Source organism: Mastigoproctus giganteus, chromosome 7 (genome assembly GCF_048544385.1).
Source record: "Mastigoproctus giganteus isolate SK-2022 chromosome 7, ASM4854438v1, whole genome shotgun sequence".
NCBI classification, from domain to species: domain Eukaryota; kingdom Metazoa; phylum Arthropoda; class Arachnida; order Uropygi; family Thelyphonidae; genus Mastigoproctus; species Mastigoproctus giganteus.
The window spans coordinates 228,334,004-228,352,398 of record NC_143581.1 but is presented as its reverse complement, the minus strand read 5'-3'; the positions used below and the strand labels follow the sequence as shown (position 1 = coordinate 228,352,398).

Sequence of the window (18,395 nt, the reverse complement as noted above, 5' to 3'; positions counted from 1 at the left end):
AAACAAGAATGACCACAGCACTTGAATACAAAGAAAACTCACCTCATCAGTCCTGGCAGGCCGGCTGGTATAGTTCACAAATTCAATTGATGAAAGCCATCGTTATGTCACTTCTGCCAAAATACCTACGCCGCCACAAACCCTGCGAGGTAGGAGTCGAACTGACCATGGACTTTTCTTGATGGCAGTTGCCGCTCAACAGCACTCCATGAACCCTCTATACTGTTGGCGTTTGCACCAGTTTTAAGATCACTGAAGTGAAGCGAGTGGTTAACAGCTATCTGCTGAAACCCTTCGTCACTTAGATAATCGTAAGACTTCCAGCAATCCGATACTATAGTAGCACCGGGTAAAATGGAAGTCTTCACGATATCTAGAACTTCTTTACTCCGATTTTCAACAACCCTCGTTCAACCCCACTGCCCATTCACTCTTCCTCTATTGTACTTCCTTTTACCAAACTTGCTCCCACCAATTTCAAATAACACCTATATCCAACAGCACCAGCACGATTGTGACGACTAAACAAGAACGACACACGTGCAAATAATAATTTGGCATTTCCCTCCAAATCAGAAGGAAATTTACATCCAATCAAATAATCAGAAAGAAAAATTCACAGTAATCACAGAACTCGACCCTACAATCACTCCGTTCTTCGACCACGCCCACAACGCGGAGACAAGTGGTACCCAGAAACTGGAGCATAACGCAATTAGAAATCTGCACGAAAGTTCCGCAAACACTGAATTTTGAAAAAAAAAATTTGCTCAATTTATTTATTTTAATGAAAAATCGTTCCAAATTATATGGCCATGTCAATATTGGCATTTATTTTTTTCTTATAATCATTGTAAGTCTTTCGATGGTTGAACTAGGCCACAACGAAACCCTTCACGATTGTTAAAGTATTACTAGTCTCGAACCTGGACATCACGCCATGAAAGCACCTCATCATCGCAGGCAGTGGTGGATTTAGCACTTGAGAGGGGCCCCTCTAAATATTTTCGGTACCACTACAGTGTGCATTTACGCGCACGTTTTTACTATAGCACGCGCTCTAGATTTGGTGTTGCGGTTTTAATCATTTTGGTTGCGCAATTCTTTCATACATATTTTAACTAATGTTTAAATGAAAAAAAAAATGACACAACTATACCATCCCTCCCAAATCTAACATTAATACATAAAATCTAGCATTAATGATAATATGTATTCTACTTCAGATTCACTTAGTTCGCATAGATATTTCATATAATATGTGGGGATATTCGCATAAGAGTTTACTAACTTCTCATATTAAATTATAGTTTTATTCAGTAACGGTAATAAAGATGAGTGTAAAAATTTTAAATGAAACAATTTTATTTTTTTTTGAGACCTGAGATTGAGGCCCCTTCGATTTAAGAGGCCCCAGGCGCGCGCCTCGTGCGCCTGTGCGGAAATCCGCCACTGATCGCAGGAAATATTACAACTAGTCAGCTCTTTACACGTACTTTGGATGCCCCAGACATTGACAATAGCGTTGTATGTGGTAGGAAGAGAATTTTTTTTAAATTTATTTACATATATACAAAAATACAAACACTATTTACAATAATTCGACCCTGTGTAAGAAACTCCAGTAGATTATGGAGCTTCTCTAACAAAATTATAAAAAGCAACAAAACACTCAGACTCAACAGAAAAAGAAAAACATGTATGCACACTCAATGACATGTGGCTTGTTTGTAGCGGCTCCAGGACCTGGATCCATCTCCACCAATTGTCTGTGTTGACTACAGAATCTCTGGTAGGAAAAGGAGATGAGATGAGATCACAATTCCAAATCGACCATTTACAGGGCGTTTCGAAACCTAGCAAGCATCTCCTACGCGTTTCCCGCCAACACCATCAATATCTTCGAAATCGACTTAAGTAAAATGTTAAAAGTCCGCTTCCTTGCACCTTTTGGCCTTTCTACTATTAATACTTAGTCTAATTAATAATTAAGTAGGCGAATTCGAATTCATGAGCTAAGACATTTGCTGAGGAAAGTCCGAGTTCAACCCCAAAAGTTTCGATCTGTCACCATTTATAGGCTTCTGCGGAAACGTTTCTATGTGATACTTCATTTATTTAGTTCAAAAACTGAGGGTGGAGACCAAATCTGATTTGGGGTGTACTATTCAAATATCTACTTCTTCCCTACACACAAAAAAAATAAAATTAAAATCACGGGTACACACTCAAAATTAGTTAATAATTGACTTTTTTTTTTTTCAACTCTCCGCGTGATTTGAACTGAAAGTGAAGCCGGATCACTGTTAATTATTATTGCGTATTGAAGCTAAGGAGTTCTATCGAATTCCTTTCCTTTCAGAGTGTGCCATAATCAAATATTTTTCCTTTTCTTACATTTAAGCTATCTGCAGTTTCGACCGACAGAATACGCACATATCGATGTGAATGGAAGGAGGGATCTATCCCACAATCAATACTACAAACAGAAATCACATTCGTCTGAGGGAATATTCACAGATAAATGGAACGGTCTCCAATATTAACGATTCTGTACGTTAACATCTACAATATAAATAACAGCAAAATATAAAGAAAGAAAAAAAAAAAAAGACTAACAACATACGCTTCTCAGCGTCCTTTCCACACTACTTACCTACCCTCCTGAGATCCACCAAGGCACTCTGTCGTTCGCTCTTCGATTTAAAGCTTCCGCATTTTAGGAGTGCAGTGAAATGTTTCTCCCGAGACGTGCGAGTTTTACAACGATCCTCGCCTTAAGCTAGGATTTCCCAAGGAAATTGTCTTATTTAATAATGACATCTTCGTAATGCGCGCTCTACGCTCAATTCCTTCTTGATGTCTGGTACCTTCGTTGAGGAAGCTTTCGCGAATACCAAAAAAGTCCTAATGACCACGCAACAGCGGAAGAAGCCCAACCAGGCCAATAACCGAACTTTGCAAACATCCAAGGGTTCGATAACTTCACTAAGTGCCGAAAACACTTGATGACCTCAGCGAGAGTACGCACTTCGACCGAAGTTTTACAACACGAAAATTTGTTTAAAAGCTTTTAGTGAAGTCATGAAACCCTAAAAATTATGTTTTATTGCATTTATACCTTATATACGATGCTGACAAAAGAAATCGGCCCAAACTGCAAGTTTATTATTATCGTGAATGAAACACTTCTCTTCTTGATTTTTAAACTTTTTTTTCTTCCAAACTGTGTGAAGTGCCCTCATTGTTTTCTCACTTTACTGCACTACAGCATATAATCGACATCCTCCCCCTTTGTATTCCGACTAGGCACGAAAACTACACCTCCCCTTTTTGATGGATGTTGTGTTAACTTTCCGCACAAGTGCGACCACACCTTCGTACCAACAGACTCCTACGTATGTGGGGCATGCTCAAGGGATCTGGGGAGGGTGGGGAACTCTTTGAACACGGCTCCCCACCCTCGCCCCTAGATCTGCTGTTAGCAAGATTACTGAACAAATACCTTCGGCTTTTGCTTGTTCGTCAGGTTCGCTATTGTGTCCCCAGAGGGCACTAAAACCAGTTCAATATGCTAAAAACAATGCAGGGATGAAGATGGGTCAAGGAAAAGGCAGCCGGAATCCAACACTGCTAGCGGAAAAGTATGAGATCGATCCACCCTAAAAAAGCATGACCTAACGAACCCTACTTTTCACTCTTATCTCAACAAAAAAAAAAAAAAAAAAGAGGAAAATAAACAGTAATCGGTTTATATAATTGGTGTCAGGACTTACCTGGAGGACAGATACATTCTGCAGCTGCGATATCTCTCTTACTCCTTCCATCCGTCAGGTGTCGTTCCAATCGCTGTAATAAATGAATTCATTTTAGTGTCTGTAAAGGACAGCTAAATATTACCTTTAATAATAAATAAATAAACACATTTACATGTATCTTTTTGTATATTTTCTTTAAATCAAATTGCTATCACTGAAAGCTTCAAAGTCACTGAGAAAAAGAAACTGAAAACAATGTCACCATGGAAACTGTTTGTAGAAGTGGTCAAGCTATCTTGAAAATCTTCACTGCCGTTACCGCTAATAATATTCTAATAATGCAGTATAGATACTTTGTTAAAATTAAGAAATTTTGGTACTATTAACAATGAAGTTCACGGTCAGGGAACTTTAAAAAAAAAAAAGTCTGTTGGTGTATCATTTACCTACACCAAACATGATGTGAGTTATATTTAGAAACAGTGACCCGCTGCCTCTTTTCTTTTTTAAGTGCACTACTTTCTTATTTCAGTCCAGGCGTTCTAGTGAACTTCCTGTTTGTATGCCTTCCAAAATGTAGTCTAGAGATTCTGAATTCCATACAAAAGGATGTGAACATCCACACAAACACCTGCCATTTTTTTTTTCCACGCTGCAAGATATATTTTTTAACATGTTCTGTAGCAATGCCTAGGGCCTATGTCAGTTCCATGCTCACGTGGCATGGAACTGACAGGTTCGTCAGTTCGTCAGGTTCGCTGTCATAATATGATGACATTTGGTACAACATGCTCTTGGTGAAATTCTATTTCAGTCTACATTGTACAATTGGGATTACCCTTCAAGAAACTGTATTTATATTACGAGCAAAGTATACAAAACTAATCCAGTGCAGTCAATAAAATTCCCGGTTTAGCACGTCCACATGAAGAAGAATGAAATTGTTAAAAACTACGACAAAAACTCCAATGACCTACACATACTGGTCAAAAATATATGAACTTTTGTATTAAGACAATCACAAACAAAGGAAATGAGAATAAACGCAAACAGGTGCAAAGAAAACTGTGATGTGTTGTCTCGTTCAGTAGTATAAAAACTAAACGACTGCAGTAATTCTGAAGCCAGATTAGGGAAAATGCGTGATATATCAGAATTTGGAAAAGGGTCTTATTGTGGGTGCACATGTTTAGCAGTAGCCACGATTCAAAAAACGAAAGATATAAATAGTTTCTCAAAAGCCTCCATCTCAAAGGCTTTTAATGACCGGAAAGTAAGCGCTTCTTCCACATCTCAAAGACGTAAATGTGGCAGAAAAACAATACTTCAAGAGCGAAACCGTCGTACTCTGAGGAGGAATATATGGAAAAATTGGATATCTAGTGTGCAGAAAATAACACCTGAAATCAATCAAGCCAAAAACTGCCCTATTTCAACCCATACCCACACAGAATTGGATAAATTGGCTATTGGCAGCCTGCCTTTTCGGAAGCGACTTGTTTCAGAAAACAACAGAAAAATCCGCTTGCAGTGGTGCCGATAACGTCGTGATTAGACAGTAGATCAACGGAGGAAAGTCATATGGTCAGACGAATCACGGTATACTTTGTTTTGCACTGATGGCAGGCAGAGAGTGAGGTGAGAACCTCACGAAGCAATGGACCATGCTTATCTTGTTAAGAAAACCCAAGCATCTGGAGGTGGTATCGTGGTATAGGGAATGTTTTTTTGGCAGGGACTGGGTACGTTGATACAGGTGGAAGTTCGAATGTCATCCAGGGAGTACCTAAATTTTGTATCAGATTTACTGCATCCTGCAATATCACACTATGGATGAAAATGCAACAGCACATCGTGCCAGAAACGTGAAAGTATGGTTCGGGGAACACGACACGGATTTCCACCAACTTCCCTGGAACCCACAGTCACATAATCTCAATCCTATTGAGAACTGTGTGAGATATGCCGGAGAGAGCTATTCAGTAATGAAGTCCTCTTCCTTCCACTCTGTCGCAGGTACGCAATATTTTGCTGTAAGAATGGTTACAATTAGACCAAAACGCACCGAAACACCTTACAGAATTCATACAAACACTTACAAAGGTAGCCCGATTCGATACTGAATACAGATTCCTTTCTTTTTTTTTTTTCGTGGCAAGTTTGTGCATAGAACAACAGCGTCGTTTTGTTTAATAAATTATTTCCGCGAAGACTATTTAGTCAGATAGAGTTGATTGACTATAACAGGCCTGGCCAACCCGCGGCCCGCATTCTGCCCGCCAGATGATTTTATACTACTGACTAGATCAGTGGGAAATCATTCACTAGCTGCATTAGGCATGATAAATAACGACTTCATCTCGACTTTTCGAAGTACGCCGATGAAATAAAAAAAATTTCAGCAGCATTTGATCGTCGTTTCTCAGAACTCGCAAAATATTATAAAGTGTTTGAGATATTTTGTTCTCCATTGCCTCGTTGACGTTTCCACTATCCCGGAAACTCTGCAGATGGAAGTAACTAATTTACAATGCAACAATAAATTAAAACACACTCACGCCACGACATCAAAAATCAACTTTTACAACACGTATGTGACATGAGTAAGTATTCCAAATTAAGATTTTTTGCACAAAAAATTGTGAGCGCCTTCGGATCCACATACGTTTGTGACATTTTCTTTTCAAAAATGAAATTTATTAAAAGTAAATCTCGAGCTTCAAGAACAGAAGAAAATCTGGAAAATCAATTAAGATGTGCAACTACTAATATTGATGTAGATTTTAAAAAATTTGAGTGATCGCAAAGAAACGCAAATATCTCATTGATGTAGATATATAACAAAAAGAATGAATAAAATAAATTTTTGTGGCATTAATTTTTTTTTTATTTTTAAAAGATTGTTTTATGTGTGGTCCGCGGAAAATTGTAGTTCAAGGTGGCCAGCAGAACGTTTGGGTTGACCAAGAATGAACTAGATGAGTCTGTAGCAAATGTGCCACAATTTTCACGAAAGTGAAATATTTTTGGTGTCAAGCTTTTGGTGCCTCTCAAAGAAAAAAAAAAAAAAATTAATATACAGTATAATAAATAAAATAAAATAAAATCCTATCTGTTTTTCCCACTTCCCGTAGTCACGATACACCTGACCTTTTAATTGTCCCAGGTAACCTTCAATTATTCTTGGAAACAACTCTCATACTGTTTACATGCGGTAATAAATCCCATTACTGTACAAGAGGATATCAGAGCGTGGAGGGTCTCATGTGGCCGTCCAAAGGGAATTCATCTACTGCTCTTATGCCTATATTAGATAACACTCGAATTTCCAGACAAGATCACATCTTTATTATGGATTACCCTGACTCTGTTGGCATAAGCGCATCACAAATATTGCTTCCGCTATATCAAAAAACTACGTTTTCTTTTCCGCCCTCAGCGTTATTTTTCTTCTAAAAAGCTACTTACTCTGTACGAAATCTCAAATCAACCGTACTATAATAATATTGTTCCCACATCTGCGGTGGCGTCCCCAAAACATCTCACGCTTCAACTCTTCATAAGCGGCCAGTCAGGTTAATTAATGACCAGTCTCTTATAGCCTCTACATTCTCTGTCTCTCAGACGTTCTACTACTGCTGCATGCCTTTTCTATAGAGATTTCCAGTGCGAAAACATGCCGAACCTTGTCGGCATCCATTCACTATCCAAGTTAAAATTCAGAACCAACTTTTCCTTTAATCACGTCTGTAAATATGACTAAAAGAGTAACTAAATGCAACAACTTTTCCTCTTCGTCATTTATCCGTTCTACTCCTGTTCATTGGAACAACCTTCCTTTACACGTATTTTCTGAAAATGTAATCTACAGAAACCCAAGTATTTTCTGTCTTCTCAACCTCAACCCATACATGGTGCTAAGTACAATAAAGTTTCAACACCTTTGGTGTTTTGGATTTGAATAAAAAATATCACAAAAATTCATTAGGTTCAAATAAGTGAAAAATAAAATCAGGCTCCATCCGAAGAATACCCACACTTTGAAGGAATTTGTGAACCAGTTGTGCCCTTTATGAAAGAACATCATCGTTCATCAAAATGAATTTAGGGTCTATAACACCTCTTAAAATCCGCAGATTCAAGGATCTCGTCCATAGGCATTTATGCAGTCAAGGTCCCTTAACCCTTAAATACGTGGAGATCAGTGCGGCTGTTCACCATGCTGCCCTGACATTACAAGGTTAAGAGCGTGTTTCACGTTCTCGCCAGATGAGAATACGTCAAGGATCAGTTTCAAGACCAATTCTTCACTTATCTGTAAAAGAAAACATTAGCCTAGTCAACAGACGGTGTTTTCTGTACCAAATCAAACTGTTTCTCCTTTAGGAGGTATACAAACTATTCGACATCTAATACAAAGTGTCCTTTTATACAGAAATTTTGCCGTGTAATCCTTGACCGACAATGAGTTTGCCTTTGAAACACATTTCCTGGTGTTTCTTATAACCTTGAATCCATTCTTGGAACGTTTAATGTTCAGCTGAGTTCTATACCGCATTAATTTAATGAATATTTTTATAGCCCACTAATCTGCATGCTTCCTGGAGCTTCAAGTTAAATTCTGATTACACACATAATTTTTCATAAATTGTCAAGTTTCATGTAAAAATTTAGACTATTTCTTTAAAATAAAACAAGTAAAAGAATGAAAAATGGAGATCGTACTTTAACCTTTCGATTCCACTGTATGTTCAACTTATATTACGAACTACAATTGACACATCTATTTGCACAAACATAACGGACGTTTGCGAATACATTGATTACCGTTTAGTATAAACGTCGAAGCAGCTAAGGCAGTGGTTTTTAACCTTTTTTTTAATAACGGCACCCCTAAGTAATTTATTTTATTTTTCGGCACCCCTACTCAATTTTCTGCCTGTTAGATCCGATTCTCGTGTGTGTGTGTGTGTGTGTGTGTGTGTGTGTGTGTGTGTGTGTGTGTGTGTGTGTGTGTGTGTGTGTGTGTGTATAAAGTATATTGTATGTAGAAATGTGAAGAAGATTTTGATTTAAACCTATTGAATATACAGTATACACTGTGAGCTCGACTGAATGAATAAGGAATATAGCGATATATGGTACGAAGAAGAAAAGGAAGACATAACGGTAAGTCCCTTTCTTCCTGCCTATTCCGATATTCATTACTTTAGTTTTTTTTTTTTTTTTTTCAGATTTTTCAATTCTTTTCACTTGCTTCTGTAAGGTCTTCCATGATCTGTACGCACTACGTAATTTAACCACTTTTATTGGCACAATCTATTAGACCTTACTCTTACCGTAAAATTTTAAATAATTTTAATATTTCTTTCTCAACAAGTGGCAACAGCTCACGTGCACCACAGCATACAGAAGCAAGAACATTACAGTCTTTTTCATAATTTCGGTGGATGACCTCTGATGATGATGACACTGAGATTGTGAAAGACACCGCAATGTTATCTTATTTTGGTCGCCTTTTCACTTCTTATCTTTATTTTTAATTTCCTGTCTATTTCTTCTTCCTTTTCTTCTTCATACCATATATCGCTACATTCCTTATTCATTCAGTCGAGCTCGCAGTGTATACCGTATATTCAATAGGTTTAAATCAAAATCTTTTTCACATTTCTACATACAATATACTTTATATATATATACACATGGCTGAAGGGTACGTTTTGCTAATGCAGTGTCCCTGATCCACAAGCTATGTTATCTTCCTTTTCGTACAGTCATATTCCACCCCCATGATTAATTAGCTTCTTAATACAATTATTCTTTACTATATATATATATATATATATATAATATTAAAAAATACATATGTTATATGATAGTTATTACAATAATATAATTATAAAAATTACATTTCATAATACAAATTATATATATACAGTATATAATAATTTTATTCTTTATGTAGAGGTACTAAGTAAACAATTATAGATCACCACAAAAATAAAAAGATACTGGTACACCCCTGGAATGTTGGTGCGGTACCCCTGTTGAAAACCACTGAGCTAAGGTAAACTGTAAAGTGTGTTACTGTCATACGGCACCAGGGGTTTCCCCCATCTCCGCGTTACTTTCACTGTGGGTGTACCAGTTCGCTGGGAAATGCCAGAGATTTAAAAGTGTGCGGGAGTTGTTCATGTGTAGTGTCGTGTACCGTTGTTCATCTGGTCATTTAGCCGCTAGACCCCTGCTGAGGCCCAACGTTGCCCCACTCCATGGGGGCAGACCAGAAACCCAGTAGACCAAGTTTTACTCTGGCAGGTCCTGCCGCTTACTTTCCTGAGATTTCGGCGGCTCACCAATATTGTTGCCCTTCTTTGTACTGGTTCTAGCAATTCTACATCCTTCCTAAAATGAGGCCGCCAGGCCTGTAGACAGTACTCTAGGTGGCCGCCCTTATGGAACATGGTGATGGACGAATTTCTATGCCTTGACCTCCGGGAGGTTCGTTCACAAGCCTTTGCTGATGACCTCATCCTGATGGTGACTGCAAATTCCAGGGCCCAGCTTGAGACCTTGGCAAACCATGCACTCCAAATCCTCCAGGACTGGGCAAAAACACACTGCTTGACCATATCACCATCAAAAACAAACTCTCTGCTTCTTAAAGGAAATCTCTGTATTACAAGACCACCACAGATTAAAATTGGAAACAAGACCATAAAGTTGTCAGAGCAACTGAAATATCTTGGCATAGTACTAGACAGAAAACTCTCCTCCCAAACTCATCTCAAATACATCAGAACCAAAGTGAGAAACTATACTGCCATGGTTGCTAGGATATCCAGTCGGGACTGGGGTCTCAGCAAGCGAACCCTTTCGTTGTATTACAAGGCTATCTTCATCCCTGTGATTATGTATGCAGCCAGAATTTGGTTTGGCAAGGCTACGACTGCAGTAAACAGACGAATCCTGGATTCCACTCAACGCACGGTCCTGCTCTCGTGCCTGCTGCACTGTGAGTACTCACGCCCTCCAGGTCCTGGTGGTGGTGAGAAATGGAATGTTGTATCATCTTTCTAAGGGCGTGTCTCAGACCTGCTTGGGATTCGAGCTGAATCTTACCAACAACCAAAAATTTGAGAAGAGGAGACTTCAAGCACACATGCAGCAGGTGTGGCGGACCGCCGGAAAAATTCAACCAAGGGGGAAATCACCAGGAGATTCATCCTAGATGTTAGCAGAATCTATCCAAAATCCCCAATATGGTTTTCTCCAGGCCTGTATACCACGTATTTGCTTACCGGCCATGGTTCAATAAAGGCAAAACTAACAACCTTTGGCCTAGAAGAGTACCCAACATGCACCTGTGGAGGAATTGAGGACTGGGATCACCTCATGCACGAGTGCCCCTCTACGATGACCTCCGCTGCCAGCTTATCACAAAGCTGACTTATATACCAAAAGGCAAAGAAAACCACTCACTGGATACTAAGGAAGAGTATCAAGCTCTCACAAACTACGCACAGCAGCTTTTCTTGAGGAGAAGACAACTAATTGCAGCAACATGATAACCCTCTACTAAATGAACCCAAGGGACCCTGATGGTACTGGAACAAGGCAGCTAAACTTGACCAGCATTACCATCATTGGTGTGAACTACCATACATTCTCCAAAATGTCACCCACCAAAGATAACTCCCTTTGAATAGAGACAACCCACAAATTAAGACAATCTAAGAAAGACAAAAGGTTCTTATACTTCTGGACGTGTCTCTCACTGATGTGACGAATAAGACAATCTCCTAGATAAAGACTGACAACGCCACCGGCGTGCCATTAGATGTCAACTGCTTTTCTTGGCCAACTAGCATTCCGAACCAGGTACCCTAACTTGGTTCACTTTAATACCCCCTCCCCTGGTAGGGAGAGGGAGGGGACGGGTTTCTGTCTCCTCCCCCTCCCTGCTACCCCCTTTTTTCTCCTGGTGGGGCCAGTCCCCACTGACCTTTCTGGGGTTGCCTTCCCTATCATCCCCATATTTCTATCTGTCCCCCCTTCCTCAGTCTTCACCCCTACTCTAACTAAATATGCATTTTATTTTATTTTTTATTTTATTATTATTATTTTTTATTTTCTTTTTATTTTTTTCTTATTATTTATTTTTTTATTCATTATTATTTTTTTATTTATTTATTATTATTTTTTTTCTTATTATTTATTTATTATTATTTTTTTTTTAGGCCCTTGCCACCGAAATCTTAGGAAATTAGGTGACAGGGCTGCCAGAGTAATTACTTCTAATGCGATCCCTCTATGCCTGACCTGCCTCCTCGGGGTTAAGTGTGGGCAACGGGGGGGGAGGTCCCACTAGGTGCCCAACGGCTAAACGGTCAGATGAACAACACAACATAAACATGTACCTTACACTTTTTAAAATCTCTGGCCTTCACAAACAGAGTACACAACACGGAGATGGGGAAACCACTTCGGCCGTTAGACAATGAACACTTTACACTTTTAGTACTCTAGGTGTGTCCTGACCATTGCCTTGTACGACGGGATAATCACATCTCTGTCCCTGCTATCTAAATTCCTACATATCATTGACAAGACTCAATGACCTGCCCTGGAAGCCCGTCTGCACTGTTCAGCGATCTTCATATTTGACTGCACAACTATCCCCAGGTCTTCTTCACTTTCCACTTCCCCGAGTGTAGTACCACACAGTTAGTACGTTTCTCTTGGGTTATTGCTACCCACATGCAGTACTTTACATTTGTCAAGGTTAAACTTCAGTTGCCGATTCTCAGCCCATTTTCCCAACTTAGATCCAGTTGGAGTAGCATACTGTCCTTAGTGTCGTTAACAATCCTGCCAACCTCTGTATCATCTGCAAACTTGGCCAGTAATTCTGATATACCTTCATCAATATCACTGATGAATACACAAAACAATGGGCTCAGCACCGCACCCTGGGGAACCCCACCAATAACATTTGTCCACGAAGAGCAGTGTCCACTGATTATCACACTCTGTCGTCTCCCACTCAACCATCCCTTTATCCATTGTAGCAACTTGCCTTTAACGCCATACCTCTCCAATTTATACAGCAGTTTTCCATGTGCAACAGTATCAAAAGGTTTCCTGAAATTCAAGTATATGATATCAAAATTATTTTTGCCAATCAGTTCCTTTGTGACCACATCATAGTATTCAATCAAATTGGCCAGACAAGACCTCCCTTTAACAAAACCATGCTGTGTCTTAACTATTACTGCAGTTTTGTCTAGATAATTCTGCAATGCTTCTTTAACAAGTGACTCCATTATTTTCCCAGGAACACAAGTTAAACTAACAGGTCTCAAGTTACTTGTGTCACCTTTTGTACCCCCTTTGTGTATTGGTGATACATTTGTACACCTCCAGTCCATGGCAGCATCCCCTGAGTCCAAGGAGGCTTTCATAATTATGGCTAAGGGTTTGGATGCTTACTCCCTTTATTGCCTCCTTTAATATAACTGGATAGATCCCGTCCACCCCAAGTGCCTTCCTTATGTTTAACTTCAACAATTTCTCGTACACTTTGCTCTCAGTTATTACAAAATCACTTAGCTCCCTGTTAGAGTTTGATGAACTGGCATTCCCCTCACTGAATAACTCCTAATGTGTGAATGTAGATGCCAAATACTCATTCAGTTTATGAGCTACCTGAGCATGATCATCAATAGTCAACTCATCTATGTTAAGTGGTCCAATCTGATTCATCCCTTTCCTTCTAGAGTTTACATAGGTAAAGAACTCTTTGCTGTTTTTCTTTGCAAACTTTGCCAAAGGTTTCTCGTAATCTGCCTTTGCCTGCCTAACCTCCTTTTGTGACATGAATACAGGCTTGAGTACTTTATTAGGTACACCTACCTAGTAGAATGTTGAGCCTCATTTAACCTTCAAAATAGCCTGAATTCGTCTAGGCATGAACTGAACAAGATGCTGAAAACGTTGTTCAGGAATGGAGTACCATGCAGACATGAGTGTTTCACGCAGTTCCTTGAGAATCGGCGGAGGTGTAGGCCTGCAGCGAACAGCAAATCCCAAAGATGGTCAAAACGATTGAGATCCGCGGACTGAGCGGACCACTGCAGCAAAGAAAGGTCATTGTCACGTTCCTGGAACCATTCCATAGATTCAGGAAGATTCAGGCTTTGTGCACCGGCGCATTATCCTTCTGGAAGTAACCATCTGACTGAGGATAAACTGTCAACATGAACGGATGCACTTGGTCAGCAACGATGTTTAGGTACGATGTGGCATTCAGATGTGGATCTATGGGTATCGATGGATCCAACGTGTGCCAAGAAAACATTCCCCACACCATAACAATGCTCCCACCACCTTGCACAGTAGTCGTCAGACATAACAGGTCCATGGATTCATGTTGTTTTCACCAAATTCTGAGCCTTCCATCAACATGATGCACCAGGAACTTCGAGACTCGTCAGACCAAGCAACTGTATTCCAATCATCTATAGTCCGGTGCTGGTGTTGCTGTGCCCACAGGAGGCCTGCTCTCTTGTTCTTCATTGATAACAAAGGTACACGATGTGGCCGTCAGCTGTTATAGCCCATTCGCGACAAAGTGCGATTAGTTATCCGTTACGATTTTTTGTTTTGCGCACCACGATTGTATTCTGACGTGTGTGGGACACTGTGGCCCGTCTGTTTGCTTGCACAATTCTAGCCATCCTCCTCTGACCTCTCTCATTAACAAGAGATTTTCTTCCACAGTAGTGCCGTTGAGAGGATGTTTTCTGTTCGTTGCACCATTCTCGATACACCCTTCAAACTGTGGTGCGTGAAAAGTTAAAAAGTGCTGTTTCAGAAATGCTTTGTCCAGCATGTCTTGCACCTACTACCATGCCACGTTCGAAGTCCGTTAGATCACTCCTTTTCTTGCTACGGTTTGTACCCTTAACTGATACTAGAAAGGTTGTTCTGCTGCATTTATATCCACAACTGTGGTCATGTGACTTGCAACGTTGTGGGACAAACCATTTGTGTGCACCACAGGGGTGTACTTAATAAAGTGGCAGCACAGTGTATTTGCCATAGGCTTCTATGTCATCTGATAATTTATATGCATCCCATACATTTTTCTTCTCTACCACGAGCCTTATTAATTCATCTGACATCCATTTAGGCCTAAACTTTGAACAGTATTTCTTAGTTGGATGAAAAGCCTAGTAGCCTCCAAAATTAAGTCTCTGAAGGCCCATTTAGAATTCAACATTGTCGACATCATCAGGTGATCCCACCGTACAGAATTTAAAAAACTGTCTGAGACCCCCTGTAGTCACCTTTATGAAAGCAAAAGCCCTTCCCTTTAGCCTTAATGGTAGTTTCATCTTTATGTAATTCCCATATCAGTACATTGTGATCACTGTCACCCAGTGGTTCCTCTATCTGCAAATCTTAATGCATGAATAATCACTGCTGATAATCAGATCAAGAGTATTACTCCCTCTTGTTGCCTCTCGAACATGCTGCTGCTGTAGAAAACAGTCGTCCAATAAATCCAAAAAAAGTCTTGCTCTTGTGCGAGTGACCAACCCAAAAGTTCCCGTAAATATCTGGAAAGTTAAAATTCCCCATTATAAGACATTCTGATTTACTGGCCCACTCTATTTTTCAACACAATTGCTCATTATACTCATCAGATTCATTATGCCTATAACATACACACCTACTCTCATTTTTTCTTTCCCAATGCTTACGTCACAACAAACAGTCTCAACACGGCATTGTCCACCAAAATCAATTGGATGCACTTCCTTAGATTTTATGTTTCTTAACTAACAGCATAACCCCTCCTCCCTTCGTGTCCTGTCTATCCTTTCTGTACTATTGTACTCGCCAAATTTCAATTCTGCACTGCTTATATCTGTGTGACACCACATCTCTGATGTCCCAAGAATATCTGTCTTTGATATCTTGACTAGCACTTCAAGCTCATCAAATTTATTAACTATACTTCTAGCATTGGTGTATGTACATGCAAGTATACATGCACCTGTTTCTACTCTTAGTTACCCTAACACGGACCATGTATTTATTTATTCCACTATGACTCCCAACAGTCCTGGAAGTCTTGCTTTCCATGCTGCTGCTCATTCTAATAGAAGCAGTGCAAGAATCGATTTTGCCTCTGCCTGCGGCCACTGTTAACCTTTTAGTCTGTGTATCTCCCCAAGCCAGCAGTTTTCCGACCCACCTAACACTTCCTCGATAGTATCAGAAAATATTCTTGCACCCTTTCTATTTAAGTGTACCCCATCCAAATAGAAGCAGTCTCTCCTGTCAACAAGCATAGACCAGGCTGAAAAAAGTTCTACTCCTTGAGCCTTGCACAATCTCTCCAGAGCCGAACTGATCGACAAGGCTCTCATCATATACTCCATCCTATCGTGTCTGGGCAGAATTGCAGACACTTTCAAATTTAACCCTAACTCGCGACTTTTTTTCAACATTGAGCACAATATTCACGTGGTAGTCATTACTAAAATGACTAAGTCTATAAGAAAATGTTTACTAAATAAACTACAATATTTCGCAGCTGCCTCACAGTCTGTTCCGCTTTATAACAGTTGAACGAAGGATCCTAACAAAGGACAAAAGACAAAAGCCTCATCCAGTTAAGGCAGGAGAAGTGTATTTAACGTCATGGCCACCCCGAGCAAACTTTTATTATCGAGACCACTTAGCCCAAAATAATAATCATGGCGAATATTATTATTTTCCACAAATTTAAACCACCCAAATATATTTTAACCCATAGGTCATGAAAAGAATGTCTGTCTTGCAAGTCGAGATTTGTTTTTTTTTTTTATTTTTGTAATAGATGCGCGCAGTGTACCAGAACTTAAGATTACTCTTCGTGGTGTTTATTGATTCATGATTAGGAAGTGGTGGTTGTGCATTCACCACTTCTGGTCAAAGTGCACCATCTCACGAAGTTTATCGTGTATTATGGCAGTTGAATGTATGCGGGAGACCGATCTGCATGTTGCGCCAGCTGAAAACCTGGAATAATTCATGGGGAATCCAACTCCCTCCCCTCTTGGGATCTGCTAGCTGCAAACCCAACTCATGAGGCCTTCAAGAATACTTCCAGTTACTTCTCCAAACAAGTGACTAACCCACTATACTCTCACGGAAGAACTACTTCCGTGAGAGTATAGTGGCAAAGTGTAACTAATCGAATAAAAAAAAATCCGTCTTTAATTATTGGAAAACAAATTTAATTAGTGATGGTGGTGGAGGATCCTAAACAAGATGTCGTGTTTCAGTTTAACAAAAATTAAAACTGCGGAGTTCATACACAAAATAATATTTGAATGTTTGGACAAATAAGACGAATGCATCAGCACGAAAAACAAAAAAAAAAAAAAAAAAAAAATCGTGAATTAAGAATGTACAAAAGTTTAATAAAAGTGGCTGATCAATTTTTATTGCACAAAGTGATTGCAGTTCATTTCCTTTATAAGCCTAGTAGGGAAAGAAATAATAATTGGATTAAAATATTACTGATCAGAATGAACAAAACTAAAATCATTAATATTTTGTGGAAACGTTTGCCACGACATGCTTCTTGAATTTGAAAATGTTAGTTTTGCGCAAACTGACAAAGTAAAACACTTAAATAATATCGCTACGTTGTGACCAGATATGTAGAACATTGGTCTCCAAAGTGGGTTGTGCGATATAATCCTCAATAAAATCGTGAGAGCTGTTTTCCATACTGATATATAATCTAAATATAATACAGGCAACCCCCGTCAAACAAGATACTTCTGCAACACGATTTCGCATTAACACGATTGATAAATTGCGTCAATTCTCGCACAAACGGTACTTATATAACACGGTTTCGCTTTAATACGGTTAGAGAATTCCGGTAAACATAGCATAATAGGGTATTTTTCAGCTTTTATGCGGGGGAAACCCTGCTTTTATGTTGGATGTAATTTTTCAACATTTCCACTCTTTTTGAATACCCACTGTTAACTCGCTAGTCAAAAAAAAAAAAAAAAAAAAATTGAGAAATCCCAGTATTTTATTTTGTTGGAAAATCTAGATTTGAAAGTTTTATTACTACTGGAACCAGCCATCCAAAAGATTTGTCATCCAAACGTTGAAATTATTTTCCTACCGCCACAGTTGTACTGAGTTAATGCAACTTCTTTCATTCAGCCGTCAGATTAAGGCATTATATCCACCTTCAAAACTCATTACATCAGAAAATCGTTACAATTGATTTTGAAAAAAATTGATTACTAATCTATTGAAGTAATGGAGGCATGGAGACATTTCTCAGTTGTGGACTGTATCAGAGTCATGCTTTGTCGCTGAAATAAGTAAAATCGTCAATGTTAAATGCGTGTGGGAAAATGTATGGCCAGAGTCAGTCCATTCAGGAAATATCGTCGAACCGGCAGAAAACGGAATCGGTGCGATAGTAGAACTTGCTATAGTCGGTAGCAGCGGAAGGTTTTGATGATATGACCACTGAAGCTCTCGTGGGTAGCACTTAAGAGAATCGCTCTCCTCCCCACACCGAAGGGAAAAGACCTGAGTTCGAATAGT

The 18,395-nt window shown here is 39.3% G+C and overlaps 1 protein-coding gene across 11 annotated transcripts in view; it reads right to left on the bottom strand.

Moving 5' to 3' along the window:
• LOC150083758 (uncharacterized) overlaps positions 1 to 18,395 on the bottom strand; it is a 999,111-nt gene that overhangs the window by 936,300 nt on the left and 44,416 nt on the right. For all 11 annotated transcript variants that reach the window (XM_090377461.1, XM_090377460.1, XM_090377466.1 and 8 more), the window contains exon 2: positions 3,777 to 3,849. In XM_090377461.1, the coding sequence (XP_090233587.1) occupies positions 3,777 to 3,849 (73 nt within the window). The remainder of the gene's footprint in view (positions 1 to 3,776; positions 3,850 to 18,395) is intronic.